The sequence below is a fragment of the Natrix helvetica genome (genome assembly GCF_964273705.1).
Source record: "Natrix helvetica genome assembly, chromosome: 3".
In the NCBI taxonomy this organism is placed as follows: Eukaryota; Metazoa; Chordata; class Lepidosauria; order Squamata; family Natricidae; genus Natrix; species Natrix helvetica.
Genome location: NC_138549.1, coordinates 82,531,681 through 82,552,990, shown reverse-complemented (window position 1 = coordinate 82,552,990; position 21,310 = coordinate 82,531,681). Strand labels below are relative to the sequence as shown.

The 21,310-nt window shown below is 39.7% G+C and overlaps 1 protein-coding gene and 2 long non-coding RNA genes across 6 annotated transcripts in view; 2 read left to right on the top strand and 1 right to left on the bottom strand.

The window, feature by feature from the left end:
* LOC309388716 overlaps nt 1-20,174 on the top strand; it is a 48,237-nt gene extending 28,063 nt beyond the window's left edge. The window contains exon 4 of the long non-coding RNA XR_014174830.1: nt 18,114-20,174. This is a non-coding gene — a long non-coding RNA (uncharacterized lncRNA). The remainder of the gene's footprint in view (nt 1-18,113) is intronic.
* The window catches only part of LOC309389992, a 944,060-nt gene that overhangs the window by 141,588 nt on the left and 781,162 nt on the right, over nt 1-21,310 (top strand). The gene's annotated exons all lie outside the window — the stretch shown is intronic.
* The window catches only part of OLFM3 (olfactomedin 3), a 246,512-nt gene that overhangs the window by 13,942 nt on the left and 211,260 nt on the right, over nt 1-21,310 (bottom strand). For both annotated transcript variants that reach the window (XM_081946294.1, XM_081946293.1), the window contains exons 3-4: nt 16,947-17,102; nt 8,164-8,383 (exon numbers count right to left, since the gene is read on the bottom strand). In XM_081946294.1, the coding sequence (XP_081802420.1) occupies nt 8,164-8,383; nt 16,947-17,102 (376 nt within the window). The remainder of the gene's footprint in view (nt 1-8,163; nt 8,384-16,946; nt 17,103-21,310) is intronic.

The window sequence follows — 21,310 nt, the reverse complement described above, 5'->3', positions numbered from 1 at the left end:
AACCGAGTTGCACAACTGCCCAGAGTCATTTTGTAAAGTGTGGTGGGCAGCACAATAAATTTAACAACAACAACAATCTGCACGCAACCTTTCCAAATATGTGGAGTTCAATCCCAAATCCAAAAGATGCCACTCATTTGTCATTTTAAGTTGGAAAGAGGAATAAGGGAGATCAACAATAGGAATGTCCGTTTTGATTTTTATTATTTTATTTTATAATTTAATTTAACATTTTATTTTTTTATTTTGTTTTATTTCAAATACTTCTTTGTCCAGGTTCAGCCTACTTACTGGAGTACGGATTTCTATATGCCACTGAAAGCCCCACTGTGACCTCAATCCCTCATGTAGCACAATCTTGGCTACTTCGGGGACTGTGTGAGGCCTAATCAAGGTTAGAAACCAGGCACATAGCAACATTTTTGCTCTTTTACTCCCATGTCCCAAAAATCTTCAAATCTAAAAACAACAACAACACTTGACTGTTGCCGGCTGCTAGGTCGTAAGTCGAGGATATAACATTCTTGTGTGCATTAATTTAGGGAACACAACACATGCCACCAAGAGGAAATAATGGAATATTTTATACAAATATGCTGGCCTGTTTGTTGACTATAACAAGAACATTATACAATGCGAGTAAAGTACCATATTTTTCGGAATATAAGATGCATCAAGGTTTTGAAGAGGCAAATTTAAAAAAAAAACATTTTTGCACTTTGTAGACCTCCCAAAGATGGCCTTTTTTTTTTTCGTGAAAACGGGCCCGTCTCCCGCCCCAAAAAGGAGCATGAATAGCCCTTAGGAGGCTTGTAGAGTGTTTTGGGGGTGGGATGAGCAAAAAACAGCCAGTTTTTCATGAAAATGGGCCTCTTTTTTTGTCAAAAAAAGGGCATTAGGAGGCTTATAGAGTGCTCCTGGGGGTGGGGTGGGGGCAAAATTGAGCAAAAAATGAGCCATTTTTTGCTCATTTCTGCCCTCCCCAGCCCCCAGGACCTCTCTGAAAGCCTACAAGCTATACACAGTCATTTTGGTGAAGGGGCGGGGTTTCAGGAGGCAAAAAAATGCTGTATTTGATGTATAAGACGCACCCATATTTTCAGCCTCTTTTTTGAGGGAAAAAGGTGTGTCTTATACTCCCCAAAATACGGTATGCATAAAACAATGAAATGCTAAGTAGATGTTTCAAGATTGAACAAGGAGGAACACAAAGCTGTTTGTTGTTCCCATGGTTATTTAATGCATTTGTGTAAAATATATAAGGAATGTTTGTGGTAACATGAGAGACTGATTTTGCCCTCTAGCAGGGCAGACTGAGAAATGTGTGAATGCAGAAAAGAAACCTTATTGCGTAAAGAACACAATAAAGTCAATAGGTTTAGATAATGTAATGTTTGCATAAAGATGAAGTTGAATGTAGGTTGCTGAATGTGGTACTAGCTGTCTATAAAAGTAAAGCATGTGAAAACCAATAGAATGCTATTATATACTATATACATATACACATATTTATATTTATTATGTCATATTATACCATATTATGTTTTGTTGTTACATTATATTATTAAATGGTTCAGAATGAGCATGAAGTAAGGCAAATATGTATGTTATCCCCTTGGTTGTTTAACATATTTACAGGAAAATGAATACAAAATTATTGTGGTGACATTAGAAGCCTGATATTTGGGGATCTCTTTGTATATGCACATGTAGATGACACCGTGCTACTGTATGAGAACTTAAATGATTTGCAGAAATGTATCTAAATGGTAAAAACAAAAAAAACCTAGAGCAAAGAAAAATTAGGATACTGTGGAATATTAATTAAAGAAGGGAAAAAAAATAAATGGAACAATTTTAATACATCCAAATGTGGGTAGAAATTTAGAGTAGTGATATATGATCTGCTTCAAGGAATAATTGTTTTTCAAAGGGAGCATTCTGCCTATTTTGTTATGAAATAAAGGCTGTGTATGTCCAAAGAAATAAGACAAGCAATTTGAAGGCAGTGGAAGTGGGATTCTGGAAAAGTACGTGTTGCAAAGCAAGAAAAAATATATCCAAAATAAATGAGCGGTAATCAAATGTCGACTGTTTGCAAAAATGAATAACCTGTGTCAAAGAAGTTTACTGATATGGGTTAGCTACATAAAATGAATGAAAATGAAAATCAACTACATGAATGAAAAAGTGAATAAGTTAAGAATGTTAATTTAAACTAGTATGACCTATTGTTATTCTGTTTCTTATCTCAGACTTTTATTCTCTTTGGCTTAGTATTTTTCCAAAATCTTTTTCTGCATTCTGAATAATGTTGCACATTTCAAAAGGGAACAGAACAATGCACCTGTGTCTATGAAAAATTATGATCGTTAGCATCACATTAGAAAGCCGACTGCAAAAATCCATACAGCAAATCTAAAAGAAAATCCTTTAAAAGGGTCTTATTAGAGAGTCAGTTTTCATGGAGCAAGCTCATAAGACAATCATGTTTGGCATAGTGTCTAAGTTGACCGTATGTGCTTAGCTAACCTGTGAACCTGACGAATGGATGTGGACAGGCTTGTTTTGATTATGGTGTGTTTGGGACCCTGTTTGATATCCATCTGATACATCTTTCTAGCAAGTCTGAGTTTGTACTGATGTTTGGTTGAAAAAGAAAGAGGCTGTAGCAGTCACAGTTCAGCACATAAGGGAGGAATAAGCGTCATTAAACCAACAAAGGAGTCAACAGGGTCTGACAGAAGAAGTATCTCACCACAAGGAAAAGACTCAGAGGAACAAACCCAGCGGAAGACAATAATAATGAAAAACTAGAGATATACAAGACAATTCTTTTTCATGGTGTCACAGAAGAAACAGTCTCTCAATCTCCAGAACAGTTCCATCAATAAATCTTGACTTCAGCAAGAAGTTGACAAGATATGTCATTAGAGTCTGAGTACTAAGTTAATTAAAATATGGGCTGGATGGGGTGGCAATGAACTGGTTAGATAGCCAGCTTAAAAACCAGACTAGACAAATTGTAATTTATTTATTACATTTATCGGCCGCCATCTTATCACAGGGCAACTGTGATCAATAACTGCAGGTAAGAATTAGTGAGGCATCACAAGATCCAATCTTTACTCCTCTAGCCTTCAATATTTTTATAACAACTTGGATGAAAAGCTGAAAGGAATGCTGAGTAGATCTGAGATGACACAAATAGGGATAGCTTATTGCCTAAAATAAAACAATTTAAAGAAGTTGTACTTGATAGGGTAGCATGGAAAGAACTTGCCTATAAAGTCATAAATATGGAATTAAATGTTTAAAAACAAACAAATAAAGTTGTCTAAAATGAAGAAATAAAATTCAAAACAATTTGTGGTAGGTTGGAAAATAACAGTCTGAAGTTTAATGAAAATACCTTGGGAAATGTCATTGGAGTCAAATCCACTTAGGTTAGAGTTAGTCTCCATGAATTAAGAGAGGAAAATGGATATCGCCAATGGATTTGGAGTACCTGGGTATGCTTAGCGGGGTGATGACTTTTCTAGCCTGCCTTAACTACATTTCCTGCTAAAATACCTTGGAAAATCCCACTGGGGAACAAATCCACTTAGGGTTAAATTAGGTCTCAATGAATTCGAAGCAAAATGGACATTGCCAATGGATTCGGAGTACATTGGTATGCTTAGGAGTGCGGTGACTTTTCGAGCCTGCCTTATCTATGTTTTGTAGTAAAATACATGGGAAAATCCCATTGGGAGACAGATGTATTTAGGATTAGGTCTCCATGGATTCAGAGAGCAAAATGGAGATCTCCAACGGAGTCACAGCGTATGAGTATGCTTAGGATGGCGATGACTTTTCAAGCCTCCCTGCTTGTGGAACGTCATCCCAGCAAAAATAAGATTGACTCTACTTTGACACACTTTCAAAAAGCCCTGAAGGGATGGTTTTTCCAATGGGTCTGGAGATCCCTGGGAAGGGGTGAAATCCAGTAGGTTCTGACAGGTTCTGGAGAACCGGTAGCGGAATTTTTGAGTAGTTTGGAGAACCGGTAGTGGAAATTTTGAGTAGTTCGGAGAACCGGCAAATGCCCAGAATGGGGTAGGAATGGAGATTTTGCAGTATTCTTCCCCTGCCATGCCCACCAAACCACACCATGCATACCACGCCACGCCCACAGAACCGGTAGTAAAAAAAAATTGAATTTCACTATTGCCCCAGGGTGATATGGAACCCATCAACTGGTTGGTTTTACTATTGTCACCAGGGATAGTGGGGGTTTCTGATCTTTTGTATTGTGGTTTTATTTCTGTAAGTCACCTGGAGTAACTGGGAGTGAGTTGGGCAGCTTTATAATTTTTAAATAATGAATGAATAAATAATACATAAATTATAAGCAAATAAAATAAATTTGCCTTTATCTGAAACAGCCTGTCTTTTTGAATTACTGTGAAAGTATTGAGGAAATGCCACCGAAGAGAGATCTGGTCACATTAAGGATGTCTCAGTTCTTCTAGAAGACTGCTAAACTGGTGTCTCTAGTGTTTCCAGAAGTAATGTACAACAAAACCATCACCTTCTGAGATGAACCGCAAACATTAAAAACTATGAATGTGTTCTGGCATTTACTGATAATGCACCTTTACAGTTTCTAATAAGCGCCTCTCGTCATTATTTTTATAGTCAAGGATTGTCAGTAAGACAAATGTCTCCACTGCCTCTGTCCATTAAGGATATAATTTGGGATTTGAAGTGACCTGATTGCCAAATACATTTCCTGCAGCAGTGGAGATGGTTGGCAGGCATTCACAGGGGCTGTGTCTGAGCTTTGGGATCAATTTAAGTGCCAACTTAGTCTCAAAGCACACAGCAGATCTGTGTTTTATTATCCAGCTAAAGGAGGAAAAGCCCTGCACGCATTTCCCCCAGACAGTGTGAAAATACAGAAGAGAGGCAATTGATCCTACCTGTCGTTCCTGTCTATCTAGATAGGAGTGGCTATCTGACTGACACAAGGAGGAGCATCAGAAGAAATAACCTTGATACTTAATTTTTCAATGCACATACAGGGTTCTCAGGTTTCAGTTTCTGGGTGTGATATTTTCACCTTGAATAACTAGCACCTGCTGGCCATTACACTCCCAGATACAAATCCTGCTTGCATTTTTAAAATATGTGGACATGCCTTAGACCACATACATCTTATTCCATCAATTCTGCATAATTCATACCTTATAAATTCCTTCAGGGGAAGTTTCATCATTCCTAATAGAATGCCATGAACGTTTCCTCTTATTCCTCAGTCACTTTTGCATATTTTTCATCAATGAAATGGAAAGTGATTAAGTATTTCTAGTGATAACTGGAGATTCTCAAAAGGAAATACCACATGCATAGATTATTTTTTCTTTCTGTTCATTTAGCCATAATCCTTAATCTAAATCTGGTTTCAAAGACATGTCAAGGATGTATTATTGAAAAGATAACTGAATCTAAAGGTCCTACTCAATAATTTCCAATTTACTACCTTGTCTTTAAGAAAAATCTTGCATAAATGAAGGAGAAAATATTACAATATAACATTTCTGTATTGGTATCCAGAGTTTACGGTTCAGTTTAACATTCAGAAGTCTGTAAAGGATTGGTACGGCTAACGCTGCTAGTTTCCCTTACTGATATAAGGTATTGCTTATGATTTTGTTGCCAGAACTGAAGGATTTTGGTTTTTGAGTTCCCGTTTGTACAACTGTTTTCTATCCAGTTACTTTAGATTATTTGCATTTGCCTTTTTAGATGAATATAATTTAAGTAATATTTTCCTCCATTAATTTTTTCACTCCTTATTTAACACAATTCGTGGAAATTAGCTACATTCTCTAGTGTACCGGATGTATTCTGAGCACTCTGTGGAAATAAACAAAAGCCACTCTTTCAAAGCTAATGTCAGGCAAATGAGAATGAAGATGGTTTAGGGGGGATGTCCTTAATGCACATACTTATTTGGAAATAGTTCAGGGAGACTTGCTTATAGTTAAAGATGTCTGGCATTAGAAAAATGATCCATTACTTGCCTAATGAATATAAACATTCATAAATTCAGTGAAATACTGTGTGCATTTGGACCAGATTTTTTCTGGTCCCTAGTACTGTAGACTGATTTAAATTTATTTTGTGTGCTTATACATTAACAAAATAACTAGTTTGTGTTTTCTCAGAAGGGCAATTTGGCCTGGAATTGCGTTTGGAGTGGGGAAAAGAAAGAACTGCTGGCAAAGCACCACTGAATTTATCATCCAGCTGTTTCATTATGTCAAGTGCAATCTATTTGTTTAGGGCTATACTAGAATGATGTTAACCAAGACAAGTCTGGCTGTTCCGTGTGTCCTTCTTATCCCATGCATGTGTGCGTGGAACAGAGGGTGGTAAAGCTAAGGATGTGTTGCATAGACTTTCGTATTAAAGACAGATGTTTCTTCTTCATGGTCAGTGGACTATCTGAACTCATGGAATGATCCACTAGTATCGTGAAGATCTGGTAGAGCATGAATGCCACTTGACTGGCAGACATTCATCTCTGTCAAAATTGATCAAGTTCAAAGCGCCTCCAGTCATTTTTTAATATTTATAGTTCGCTTGTTTGACCGTATCCTATAGGAAGTCATACATTCACTGACCCTTTGTTTAACTTTTTCCATATCCATACTACCTTATCATTCCCTCTCACTCCATCCAAAATAATCTTCCCTAAAAGCAAACCTTTAAAAAAAACAGTCTAGTTTAAAGCCTGTGATTTCCCTAATAAAATTAACCAGATCTGATCCTGTTTAATCCCCCCCCCCCCAAGGTCATTTAGATGTAGCTATCTGTAGCTTTGTAATCCACTTTCAGTATCTTTTGAACATATAAAACAAAGTTAGAAAAATACAATGTATAAATAATGTAGTACTCCTCAGTGGCCATGGCCAGCAACTTTGGAAGAGCTTCAAGATTCCTCCAAAGTTGCTGGTGATACTGTATCCTGATTGTAAAAAGAAAAATTTAAATGCATGATAAGCAATCACATTAACTGTAGTTAGGTAATTAAAATCTAATTACATTCCAATTAAGTTTTTTGGCTCAGCCCTGTCTGTAGCATGTCATTCAAACACCAAGGGTAGCTCTGTTCAGAAAAGATTGTACATGCCTGGTCCAGCTTATGCATTATGAAGCAATACTGTCTAAGGCTGCAGTGAATTGCAATAGTCTACAGTTTCCAAAATTACCCCTGTAGATCTACTGCTTAACTGATATGGGTCACAAGAGATAGCTCTAATTCGTTTTACTAGATCCAGCGTTAGATATAGCTCCTCACATAGTCACTAATGCAACTATGATTTGGGGAAAGCCAACATAATTTGACATATGTTTATAGAGGCCAAATGGAATGTAACTCAGATTAGCGAGATGGTCCACTGACTGCCAATTTGATTCAATCTCATAGTTGCTAGAGGATAGAGGCTTCAGAATAAAATTAAAGGAAAGAAGGAATATCATTGTTACAAGTCCCGTCTATGAAAGAGTGTCATGTGATGTGACCCAGAAAGAAGCCTTTTCTGCTGTGACACCCACTCTTCAGAACATTATTCCCCCAGAGCTTAGGTTGGCCTCAACCCAACTGGCCTTTAGGGAAGTCCTCAAGATATGGCTTTGGCATCGTGCTTCGAGGTCAGGCAGTAGTAGAGATCTTTAGAAGTTATATACTGAATTTGATGTAGTGACTTATTTGGCCACTGATTTTTTTTAAATCTGGTTTTTATTGACAGTTTTGCAGATCAATTTAGCTTGTTTTTGATTAACTTATTCCTCCTGGAACCCATTCGGCAAAGGGGCAAGCATGCCCCCCCTTCTGCTCCCCGGCTCCTGGGGCAAAGCTAGAAAACCCCCCACCGGCTGCTGCCAAGTCTGGGGGGTTCCAACAAGCCGCCCTACGGCAGGGGACCCCTCCAAGGCCCCCTGTGCTCCTGAACGGAGCCCACCGAGAAGACAAGCGGCAGACGAATTTGTATGGGTGGCCATACAAATCAAATAAATAACATAAAGTATAAATTCAGAGGACACGGGGGCATGGAAGAGTTCCAGGCAAAGCAGATATGAACAAAGCAACGAGGAATGAAAGTGTGAACTTACTCAGTTTTTTCATGCAATCTCGAAGCCTGGTTTCCAAACTGAGGACTCGCTGATGTAGCTCCTCATAATCGTAAGCGCCAATTTCCTCTTGGATCCCAGTAAGTACCGAAGACAGGTTTCTAATCTCCTCTTTGAACTGGGTGATTAACTTGGCATCCGTTTTGTACTGCTCCAGAACTGGTATCAGTGGTAGAAGATCATCCATCTTTTCCTTCAATTCCTGTGAAAAAGCAGTCGAGTGTGCATTAAGGAAGTCTAAAAAGTGCCCTGTCCTCTAAATTCCTTAATGAGACCTTGTTAGGCTTATTTTCACATCTACTCTTGTGGTTTTTATTGATCTTGGTGTGAAAACGATGATTCCTGTCCTGTGAGACAGTTAGGAAGCTAAGAATAAATGGCTTCAAGCTTGGAGTAGTAGAACGTATGAAGTACTCAATTTTTATCTTACTTAAAATAAATCACTTTCTTTTAAATCAAGCCTTTTCCACTACTATAAAATCCAAAGCATTTTAAGGACAACTTGCCTGATCAGAAGCAGACCATTTTGCCTGCTTAATAATTGGCACTGATCCATATATTTGTGTTATATTACTATGACTTTTCTCACATGACGGATTCCTTATGCCAGCATTTATTCTTGAACTAGATTGCAATTGCCATTCTACTGAAGTAAGACAAAAGATAGAAGAACTGCATCTTTTAAACAGCTCACAAGACTATTTCAATGAGAAAAAGCTTTGCAGTCAAGCATGTAGCTTGGTTTACTAATAAAGTATTTTGATTTTTCAATTTTCTGGATTAATTCCTACTTTTCAACTGCCATTAAAAGTAGTCTTCAAAGTATCCCATAGCTATTTTGCTGGTGCTTTATAATTTGGGGTGTGTTTGTGTGCGGTGGCATTATAAACCTGCACTTAATGAGTTTCATCGATCATTTTGAAACTGTTTTTGAGAAGTGCTTCAGGAATATTCACACTGTTCTGTTTTGGCTCAGTGTAACTAATTCTTGTCAGCTTCAGCTGCTGTTGTGCTTTTTGAAATTTTATTTGGAATTGAGTTGCTAGAGAATGGGTGTGTTATGAACGTCAGTCCCGGTGCTTTTAGATCTGTCAATGACACTGCTTGCAGTACACATTTTATGGGTGCAAAATTAGCATTCATTAGAAAGTCTGCTTTGGGATTACTGAATGAAATCCCTTTATCACTGTGAATATCTATGGAGGATTTTATGAATAGCATTTATAATTAAAACAGCATCTCTGTGCTGTTGTTATAGTTACATTTTAAGAGAGTGGGAATTGGATGGGATTTCCACAACAGGGTATGTTAGAAGCAAGGAAAGTAGCTAAACATTTTGAATGGCTTAATGCTAATGATTTGAGGAGCACTTGAACATTCTTGTTTAGGATAGATCTGAAAGAGCAAAACTATAATACGAAATTAGGTAAAACTAGCAAAATGCACACACACTCATTTATTATGTTCAATTTTACCCTTATTTCATGTAAAGTGTCTGTTGAGGAAAAAGAGTATACCATTTTCAACAGGTGTGTTCAAATAAAACACAGAAGTCATGTTTTTGTGGGGAGGATGGGGAGAAGAAGAAATAAATTCCTCCTTTGGCATCCAAATATTTAGAGAGAAATGGGGTGGCTAGAGCAGACAGAGGTTGTGACTTTGTAATGGAAGGCCCACCCTTTTTTCATATGCCTGCCATTTTTACTTTTTTTGTCTCCCTTGTGTTTGCCCCTGAAACAAAAAAGGATATAGGATACAAAGATCAAAACCCACCATGAGTGACAGATTCATTTTTGGCCCCATCACTTGGCATGATGAGGCAGCTACCAGACATAGGGAACCTGCAGTGAGAGCTGAATTCTATCTAATGTGACCTCTCTTACAATTCTTTCAATCAGAATGCACAACTTTTTTTGTGCTGAGGTCAACACTGTTCAGTAGCAAACCTAAATCTGTACAACAAACAAGATTGAGATAAAGATGTGGGCAAAATCAGGGGGAAAAACTCCCAAGTTAGATATGATTGAATTCACTTTTAAATGCCATTAACTAAATCCAGTTAATACCCTATTTTCCCCAAAATAAGACCTCCCTGGATAATAAGCCCAATCGGGCTTTTGAGCACATGCACTAAAATAATCCCTCCCCCCCCCAATATTGCAACACAGCAGCAGCCATGAGGCGACCACACTCGCCGCCTCCTACACCTCAAAAATAATAAGACCTCCCTGGAAATAAGGCCAAGCACTTATTTCGGGGGTCAAAAGAAAATAAGACCCTGTCTTATTTTCGGGGAAACACGGTGGTACTCCATATATATTTAAGAATTTGATCATGCTAAAAGTTATCTCAATGAGTTAGCTCAATGAGAATATTTAGAAGGGTTTTGGTACGGGCGAACAAGAGTTTTGTGGGCTAGATGTGGCTGTCCACCATGAGAACACTCTAAATTATTCTATCATTATGTCTCTGTTAGTCCATCACAGCCATTTAAGTTGTTATTATCAATCCAGTGAGCTTTGGTTTATAGCTCAAAAGGCAGCTTGTGTTTTGCCTCTCCAGCAAAATGCTGGTTATTGCCCCCCAAAAAGAGAAACACAGCCAAAAACCAGTTATTAAAACAGTTAATTCAGTGAGCTGATCTTCCGTTTTCTGCAGGAATAAGCACCCAAGGATTGGCTATGGGATATATGTGATGTTGGGTACCTCTTTGTATTGCAGACTGACTTCATCTCTTCCCTGTACATACTTTCACCTAACGAAAGGTGACTTTTATGAAAGAAGCTATTATATTGTACAGAAACTGTCATGGTAGAGAAAGGAAGAAGGGGAAGGTGTTCAGTTATTGCCTTTCTGCTTCTGTATCAGAGACATCCTTGTCATCAAATCATATAGCACATTGGTGGATTGTGAGTTCTCTTGTTTTGCCCTTACTTCTATGTGGTTCAGTCTCATTTTTCCAGTCTGTAGCTATACAATGTCATGTGAGCACATACTGTATATAAACTAGATTGCAACCTGCTGGCACTAGCCTAATTCAAAAAACTCTGGAGGCACCATTATTTTCATGGCATCCTGTCCAATAAGGATAATAGAAAGCTTTATGAGAGAAAAAAAAATGACAATCACTTTCAGCTCAGATTCAGTAAACAGCTGCAGTGATGTGGGTAAAAGCATCAGTATTCCTTACAAAACTCCTTCCCCTTTCCATCTTCAAGGAACTGTTCCTGAAAGCCCTAGAAGTTTCTTTCACTGCAAATTTCATCACTGCCTCTTGCCAAAGAATGTATATTCCATCCAGGGTCATGAATTCCATTTTTTCCAAATTCTGTCCTAATTCTGAGGAGAAAGTTAAATCAGATTAACTTCTGAATTGGCCGTATTGTATAGATCTCTTTCCAAGGCCCTTAAATTACTTAAATGGCTTTTGCCCACTTTTAAAATAAGCAGATATTGTAAAATCAGTATTGTACTCCCTGAAGAGATTTACCTTATGAGAGTCGTTACACTGCTGCATCATATCGTATACTGATAGCGGTGACTGTGTTAAAAGCACATTTAAATTAATTGTATTTACCTCTTTACCTTAATAAAATCTATTTTCTAAAATTCATTTGGGAAACATTAACATCAGTGGGGAGTCCATAGGTAAAGCTGAAGTGGATGTATTTCACGCACCTAATTTAGAAAGACTGAAATTGCAGTGCTAAATTACAAGCAGAAATGTTATTATAATGAATGCATTAGAGGAAACTGAGCTCCCTTTGCAACTTCCAATTTTATACTCACGAGGGGGAAAAAAACCATTTACTTTAGCTGCCCAGAAATTTTGAGCAAGAATGATTTTGAAAGGATGAATTGGGAGAATGTTTTATTAGAGAGAGTATCATAAACTCAGACCTTTGCAAATGGACATTAAATTCTCTTTCTGTTCCAGAGAACTTAATTTATGAATGCAGTACCACCGCTACGTAAGTCAATGATTTTTTCCCCCAGTGTTGGCTTCAATATGTTTTCAGGATTTTTGTACAGATAAAAGGCAAGATTTATAGATTTTTATCTAATTCTCAGGCTGTTCTTTCTGGAATAAGTTAGGGTATCTCCATACAATAATGTGTTTAATCTTATATCTTTAAAAAAAACTGAACATGAAGGATATGGATCTATTCCTATAGATATTATCCTTGGGTTATAATGGCAATTGGGACCAGAATTTCGATTTCAAATCCCATGGCCCAACATCTGTCGTGCTGCTGCCTGACGTCTGTGGCTGCTGACAACCAGATGCTACATGGGGCATCGTGTCGGTGCCACTGCTTGCGGCAGGACGCTGTGGGATGCATTGCGCCAGTGCCACTGCTCAAAACAGCACAACACACCACGCAAACTTCTGCCATGAGCGGTAGCATCGGCATAATGAGCCATGCAGCATCCTGCTTTGAGTGGTGGCCCCGGATTGATGCCTCATGTGGCATCTGGCTGTGACCAGCTGCAGAAGTCAGACAGCAGCACGACAGATGTTGGTGCGTGGGAGACCTGGCTGCAGTGGTCCTAAGGTGAGCGGGTAAGACATACCCCCAAAATAAGACCCAAAAGAAAATAAGACTGGGTCCTATTTTCTGGGAAACAAGGTACTGTATGTACTTAAGTGAGTAAATAGATATAGGACTGGGGTGTTTTATTCTTCCTTATTATTTAGTATAGAAACCAAGCTGACTGCTTTTTCCTACATACGTAGCCCACAATTTTGTAAGCTCCTGGAGAAGTGAAGGCTCTTGTCTCTGGCTGGAAACAAACAAGCAGCACAGGCTGGTAATATTATGATTTTATTTACAAGGTGCAGATCAGTGCTGAGCAATCTTTGCCTCCTGTTGCCAGTAGAGGGACTGCAGTTCCAGTCTTCTAACCCTGCTAAAAAGAACTGCGGCTGATTTGCTGCTGAACTGGCCTCCTTAGTAAGCCAAAAACAAGATGGCACTGCCTACAGCGCTGACGGGAGAACCAGTTTGGGTGTGTGGTAGGCCTGGCTCATTGCCGGTTCCAGCAACCTAGGCTGCCAAGCTACTACCAGTTCTGCCGAACCAGTAGGAACCCACCACTGGATGCAATGTTGGCTAAACTTGGCTGGTTTCAAAAAAGAGTTGGATCAACTCATGGAAGTCATCGGGATCAATGGCTATTAGCCTTGATGGCAACGTGACTCCCTCTTGAAGGCCATTTGGTGAGAGACTGGTTGGTTTCTCTGTCCAGCTGGTTGACCATTGCAAGAAAAGACTGCTGGATTAGATAGGCCAGGAGTCCAATGCAATACGGTCATATTTATGCTCTTATTTATGAATTCTTAGACAAGGTGGTACAAGAATATCCTTTTCTTATTTAGTTTCAGTTGGCTACTACAACCAATCAGGAAGACAATACTCAGTTGTACCAATAAAGGAGAATATTTGTAGCTCAGGGTTGAAATGAGGGGTCCTTGGTGCTGTCTGAGCTTGGTTGTTTTCTTGCAGAAGTTTCATATTCCAAACTAGATAACATCATCAGTGCCAGTGTGCATCCTAGTGCTAGCACTCATTTTGTTACTAGGTTGGGTAATGAAACTTCTGCAAGAAAACAACCAAGCTCAGAGAGCACCACGGATCCCTCACTTTCTATTGTGGTACTCCAAAAAGCAAAATATTCACTGACTGTAAACAGCTTTGGAACATGTGGAATGCTGATGTTTGGGAGCTTTTTGAAAACTTTCTGAGAAGAGAGATGAAAGGTGTACTTTGTTCAAATGGATGGAGTACTTCATCAATTGGGGTGGACTTCAAAAATTGCAGCAACAGGTTCACTGCCCCATTGCTGGGTGGGTGTGGCCATGATGGACATGGCCTAGTCAGCCTCCTGCACTATGGCTGGGTGGGTGGGACATTTTTCACCCTCTCCAGGCTCCTGAAGCTTTCCTTGAATCTCTGGGGGGGGGGGGGAGGAAAGCTGCTCCCCTGGGATCCGGAGGCTCTGTAACAGGCCCGTTTCTGGACTTCCAAAACTTCCGGTAGGCCTGTTTTCCCTCTCCCCGAGCCTCCATGCTGGCCCTTACCTGACATAATGAATGGGCGATGTGAAGACCTCTGGGAGGGGAGGGGCATGGCCAGCCAGAGGTGGCATTTGAAGGTTCGCTGAACTGGGCAGAGTCCTAGCTAGAGGATCGCCTGAACCCATGAGAACCCCCAGCAGCCCACCCCTGGAGTCCTTACATAATCAGAAAATAAAAATAAATAATAAGCCCCTGCGACTGCTGCTGTATTATTACAGCCATTATTACGTTTTGTACTATATTTAAGGTATTTACAGTATTACGTACACCACGTGGGAATCTGCTCTATGTCTGGGAATACAGAAATAGCTTAAATAAGTATCTGGGATAGAGAATAAAGGATGGTTTGTCTCTGTAACAGAGCTATCAACATCAAAGAAGAGCTGGGTATTTTATGGAACAAATATGCAAGGCGGTGAATAGTCATCCATCTGAAAACAGGCTTCCTGTAACACACGCCTAATCCAAAAGGCAAATTAGCCAGGTCCTTTGCCATTTCAGAATGTGCACAGAAAAGGAAAACTTTTGGGGTATGAAAAAACAAGGAAAACATCTTATTTCACTTTACAGAATCTGGAGAAACAATACCACCTCTATTGAAAATTTTGTGGAGTCAGTCCGCATGCTTCAATTGCTGGACTATGCCTCCGCTGTGTAATATTCACATTGCCAGTCTATGACTGGTGGCTTTATCTACACTTGTTTAAAAAGGTCAATGAGAGCTGAACCAGAGAAAGTGATAGGAATGAATGAATTCACTGCATTTTAACGGCATCAGTAAATATGGAGCTGTTATGGGATGGACCGGAGCACTTAGGCATGCAAAGCCTGTTTTCTCTCTGTTCCTTTGTCTCAATGCATGAAATACATGGCCTGAATTCTTGCAAATTGCTGCTCTGAAGGAAAGCAGACGGTCCATTATGCTGACCTTTTAAATTACTCAATAGCCTGACCGCCTTGCAATCCCTTTCAAAATGCCAGTTGAAGTATCATATCAAATCGGTTAGCCCCAGCCAATCCAAATATCAGGTCTCTAAAAAGGTTACTGTGTTCAAACAGGCAGTTGCCTTGACAGACAGCTAGGACTGAGCAGCTGCTTACTGACATTATGTGCGGTCAATGAAAATACGTGAGCAACCCTGGTCAAGTTTGTTATTAAGGCCAATGATGATAACAACCACACAGAGCCAGGAGTGACCCTATTACCTATGTGAAGATATTGTGCATTGACACCATTCTGAACCTTTCTCGAAGAGCTCAAAGAGAGAGTTTCTGGTTAGCTTCCCTTCCTGCGTGAATTAACCTGGTTGTGACCTCAGAGAAGGATTTCTACTAATACCTACTATGGCTGGAGGAAAAGAGGAGGCATAATAAGACTACCAGATGATCTGCAGGTCCAGGGTAATGGTATTTCCTTTTGGGGGCAGAGGTCATATCTATGCTCAGATCTAGTGATTGGAGACCTCTTTCAAGCCTGGGAAGAGGGGAGCATTCTCCCTACATTTGAGGGTTTCAGGAGAGCCAAAGAAACACTGACCAGTTTGGTTGGCCAGGCAAGTTTGTCATCCAGCACAACTGCTCGCTCCTCCTCTTGTTTGGTTCCCAAGGCAGCCACAACCCTTTGCCTAAAGTGAGGTCTGGCTCTGTGCATTTGGTCAAAGACACAGAAAGTGGCAGAGAGGCACCATCTCTGCTAATCTTTTATGGAACTGAGGCAACAACTGTTGAGAGGAATCTATATAGACTGAAGCTCTTCTCTATGAGAAATTGCTATGAAGTTCATTGAGTTCCCTGGGTCAAGAATACACTGTTTCTGTTCTTTATTGTCCGGAATATTTATTTTTCCTGTCTCTTCAAAATTTGATTTCAGAAGAACTTGCCCATATCGCATATCCCCCTGAAGAGTTGCATCTTTTCCCCTGTAATTGATCAGCATTTATGTATCTCAATCAATTTACTCTCCTTTGTTCCCCATGTGGATGTCATCTTCAATTAACTAAAGATCTAGCCCGAAAGTCTAGATGCCAAATTAAAAATATTAAGTCAAATAAACCTACTAATAAAAGATAGGAACCATAATGGGCCATCTTGGAGATGTATTAGAATTTACATGAGTATCATTCCAATATAATTTTGTTATTTAATCCCCTGAATGATTCAATTATCATCAGTGGAATCTGGCCATAAACATATGTCCTCCCTCACTCCCTCCTTCTTCTCTCCTGGTGGGAATCCCATCATGAAGGAAGTGGCATAGAATCCCTTCACATTTTTGTTGCAGTAATTAATGACAACTACCCACCAGCATGAAACAGCATAGAGCAGTGATGGCGAACCTTTTAGGCACAGAGTGCCCAAATCGGATCCACCAGAGGTCCAGAAAACTGATGACCAACTGGCCGGCGTGCATGTGCACCTCGGAAACCCGATGACCAATTGGCTGAGGTGGGGTGACGGTGCATGTGCTCACAGAGAGGGCTCTGCATGCCACCTCTGGCACATGTGCCATAGGTTCGCCATCACAGGCATAGAGCAAGGACAATTCTTTTCAAAACAAGTGTTCATGAACTTACTAACAAGTGTTTTAGGTTGATACCTAACCCACATCATACTGCCTTTTCCAATAGTGCTTCTGTCAGTCAGTCAAAACAATTGTTACAGAAAATTAAAAGATGGCAATGCCTACTTGAAAATGCTTGGTCATTAAGGTCTTCCGGTCATCTTCAATTTGTCGGAACTTAGCCTTCAGTCCCTTCATTTGTGTTTCCATTCTCAAAACATACTGGAAATCCCTCTGAGTCCGTAGATTTAAAACTTCAATGGACTGAGACATATTCTGAACCTGTGAAAGAAGAACACTGCTTGTAACCTCATTTTTAAAAGTGCTCTCATCTTTCTTTCCCAAGGCACTTAAATCAAACGCAGAGTGGTAGTTTGGCATGTGTCAGTTCTTGGATTGTTACCCATTTTTAAAAACCTCAGCAAAACACTGCATTTCTCAATGCACATGAATAGAGCATCTGAAGGGCGGATTAGATGCCACTCATTGCTTCCCAGGCACAGCTAAATGCTGCAGCGGTGTTTTCAGAAGAGGCCATTACCAAAACAAGGAACATTTAGAAATTTTCTCCACACCACCCAAAAAGAGGCACTTCTAGTTGTTGACATAGAACTGGTGGTTGAAAGAGATGAAGGAATTTAAACAATGGTATGAACAGAATTCACATCTCAGACACATCACTCAGCAGAATTCCCTCCATAATAGCTTTTTAGATTCTCCACAGTAAAGCCACAAATTCTTTCTATTCTTGTGTGTTTGTTTATCTCTTCCAGTGCCCCTTGTCAGAGAGAAAGTCTCACAGGAAGCCTGAAGCCAGGCATCTGTTAGGGGTTATGATGATGTCATCATAATGACGCAAGTGATGCAATTTACGTCATCCCATTTCAATGACGCAAGTGATGCAATTTATGTCATTCCCATCATTTGTCCATGTTATGGCACTCATAATCTCACTTGGCCAGCCCCCCCCCCCCCGATGATACTCCTGCATGGTGGTTGCTTTTTTTTGGAGTTGATTCAGACAGGCACACAGATCCACATCAGAGACAGCCTGTTATTAGAATAAGATGTTTTTAAGGATGCTTCCTTTTGGGACCTCAAGTTATACTTCTGAAAAAGGAAATGAGAAGTGCAATTACAACAGATTTGTGGTTTTATTTATGAGCGAGCCCTAGTGACAACAAACATCTGGCAAATCTGGTTTGTTCTCATATAACAATGCAGATGAGTGTCATTTTTTTTAAACCAAGGGAAGGGGGTAATTTCTGACTTGCTTCTCCTTATACTTCGCAGAATACAGAATAACAGAATTTGAATGGAGCTTGGAGATCTTCTAGTCCAACCCCGTGCTCAAGCAGGAAACTCTACAACATTTCAGACAAATGATTGTCCAATCTCTTTTGAAAAAGTATTGGAGCACCCCCAACTTCTGAAGTCAACCTGTTCCACTGATTAATTGTTCTAACTCTCAGGAAATTTCTCCTTTGTTTTAGGTTGCTTATCTCCTTGGTTAGTTTTCATCCAGACAAGAAACACACCCAGAAATACTAGTTCCAAATTTATTGTAAAGTTACGTCCACAGAATCTTGCAGGTCTGAGATACATCTTCCCCTCCTTACCTTTATAGTTCAGGAAATTTGGCAGGGTCCCTTCTGAGATATTTGCCCCCACATTCCACCTGTGAGTTGAGTTGACACTTGTTTGACCCTTGCCTAGTCTGTGGCTCTTCCGCTTGTCTCCCAAGGACATTCCCACATACCATTGCAATACCATGCCATTTTGTAATCGCGGTAAGGGGTAACTTTGTCACCATACTTATATTTGCTGCAAAGGAAAATCAGAAGCTTTTTTTCCCCCTCTTGCCTCTTCTTTTTTCTTTCTGCACTTTTGCTTCCCCTACCCTCTCCTTTCTCCTTTCTTTCTTTCCTGCTTTTACTCTTCATTAGTTTTGTGTTAGTTTTTAAGCTCTTTGTAAAACTTTTAATAAAAAATTCATATGAAAATGCCCCACATCACAGCCAAGGTTCTTTCTGAGCTTCAGTAACATGCAGCTTCTTACGAAACACAAGGAGCTACTTTCCAGACGTGTGGCTGGATCCTTGCTCCACACACTCTGCTGCCTGTGGAGCCTATGGCATGGGAGCCATTGTGGCTGGCAGTTTCTCCCTTTCATTTTGCTGCCAAATCCACAGGCATCATTTACAAATTGGAAGTGAATTGCCTGCCACATTTTCTGTCTGAACCACACACCCTTTAAAGACAAACGTAGAATACGAACTTCATATATCAAAAGAAAGCCAGATGCCGTTAACATGCTTGCCTGGGGCAGATATCTTTCTACCCTTGAAACATACTTTTTCATGTTTGTGGTCGAAGATTTTTGCTTCAAGACATCAAAAATCAAAGCCGCATGGTGGGAAAACGATGGGGAAGCAGTGAATAGGTGGGTGCGTGATTTTGGACGGCTATGATTTTGGGTCAATAGTGAGGTTTTATAGGCATTCAGGCTCTCAGAAAATAGGATGTGATTAATGGAAAAGATGAGAATGGTTTAGTCCCATAAAGAGAGTGACCAATGTGTTTCACCAGATCACAGAAGTCCTCTGAACCTTTCTATGATCCATTCAGACTGTATTGGTATAATCCGATGGCAAATTCTCTGTTATGGATTCCATGCTTTTTATAGTCATTTTGCCAAGCTTCAAACAGATTTAAAACATTAAATAATATTTGAACTGTCTATCAAAAAGTAAAAATGTGGAAGAATAATAATGAATACTAGCCGTACTGAGATTGACCCTTGATCTTTAAAAAATGTATTTCTTCCCCTAGCTACCACCTTCTCCAATGCTGTCTTCTCTCCTATGGCAATCTCTTGCTATCTGTCCATTAGATGATTCCAAATTGGAATGTTTTCACTAAAAAACAGAAGTACCACACGGGTAATGTCATATAGGTCCAAGCAGCACAAAACGTAGCTGAAATAAAGCCTGAGTTTTTCCAGAAAATGGAGTAATTCTTGCTAAAGCTGAAAAGTTAAGGGACCAAGGGAAAGCAAAATGCGGAAAACCTGTCCCAGAGTGAGTGGGAAAGGGAGAGAGATATCAAGTGACAGCCAACCAAAATCAGATTCAGATCTGGGGGAGAGAAAAACAGGCAATGCTTAAGTTGGTAATGATGAGAAAAAAAAAAGAAAAAGGAGAAAAGGAGAAGAAAACTGAAATATGTATTCCCTCTGATAAAGCATAAAGATACATTCGCAGCAAGACAAATAAGCTTACAATATCAAGTCAAACCAAAGGTTGAGACCACATGGGCACTGAAACCTGGGCATTGTGGAGCAGGTAGACAGCACGATATGTCTTCTTGAACAGTGTTTCTCAACCTTGGCAACTTGAAGATGTCTGGACTTCAACTCCCAGAATTCCCCAGCCAGCTGCTGGGGAATTCTGGGAGTTGAAGTCCAGACATCTTCAAGTTGCCAAGGTTGAGAAACACTGTTCTTGAAGACTCTCTAGAATTTGGCAAAATGACAGAAAAAAAAATCTAATGGAAGTTAGACAAGATTTTTTTTTTGAGGATGGTTGCTTTGCCTAACAGAATTGCCAACAGAAAATTGCAGGTTACGAATAGCAAAGATAACTGAAGACGTCAAGGTCTGGGATCAATTTAGAAAAACAAAACAAAAAACCATTGCATTTGTATGGAAAACTGATTCTCAGATGAAGCCAAAGAGAAGGAGAATAATTTAGTGCTTTTTGATTTTGAATGGGTGTACTTTGATGCCAATGGACAAATTTAGAGCTCTCAACAACTTATTAATAAATTGTAAAGTTTTGCATTGCCTGCATTAGCATGGAAGTAGCATTTACTTTTTATATCATTAAGAGCTATTTAATAAGAGGCATGGAAAGTCAACGTGTCCTCTTCTCTGTATTGTTAAGGAGAAGTGGGGAAATGCGAGCCTCTAAATGCAGCCAGAGTGTGGCTCCAGCAATGTCAACCTTGCTTCTCCAATAGTGAAGAAAGATGGGAACTGTGGTTCAACAAGACCTGGAAGACCTTTGAGTTACAATGAGAATGGGAAGACAAAATTAAGCACTGAAGTGCTTTGATGGCAATTATAATCTGGCAACAGTGCTGAGGATTCCTTGCTTGAAAAATCCAGAGTTCTCAAGAATCAAAGGAAAGAAGGAAATCATACTCAACCCTATTCTTTTGCTTTTTCTTCTCCATTTAAGGAAAGCATGAACAATGGATGGCAGCAAGCTCTTCCCCCAGCTATCTTTGTGTTGAAATGTATGATGGGAAGGGACATATTGTGGGTACATGGTGGCTCAGTGGTTAGAATGCAGTACTGCAGGCTACTTCTGCTGATTGCCGGCTGCCAGCAGTTTGATTCTCAAGGTTGATTCAGCTTTCCATCCTTCTGAGGTCGGCAATATGCTGACTCTGTAAACCGCTTAGAGAGGGCTGTAAAGCACTGTGAA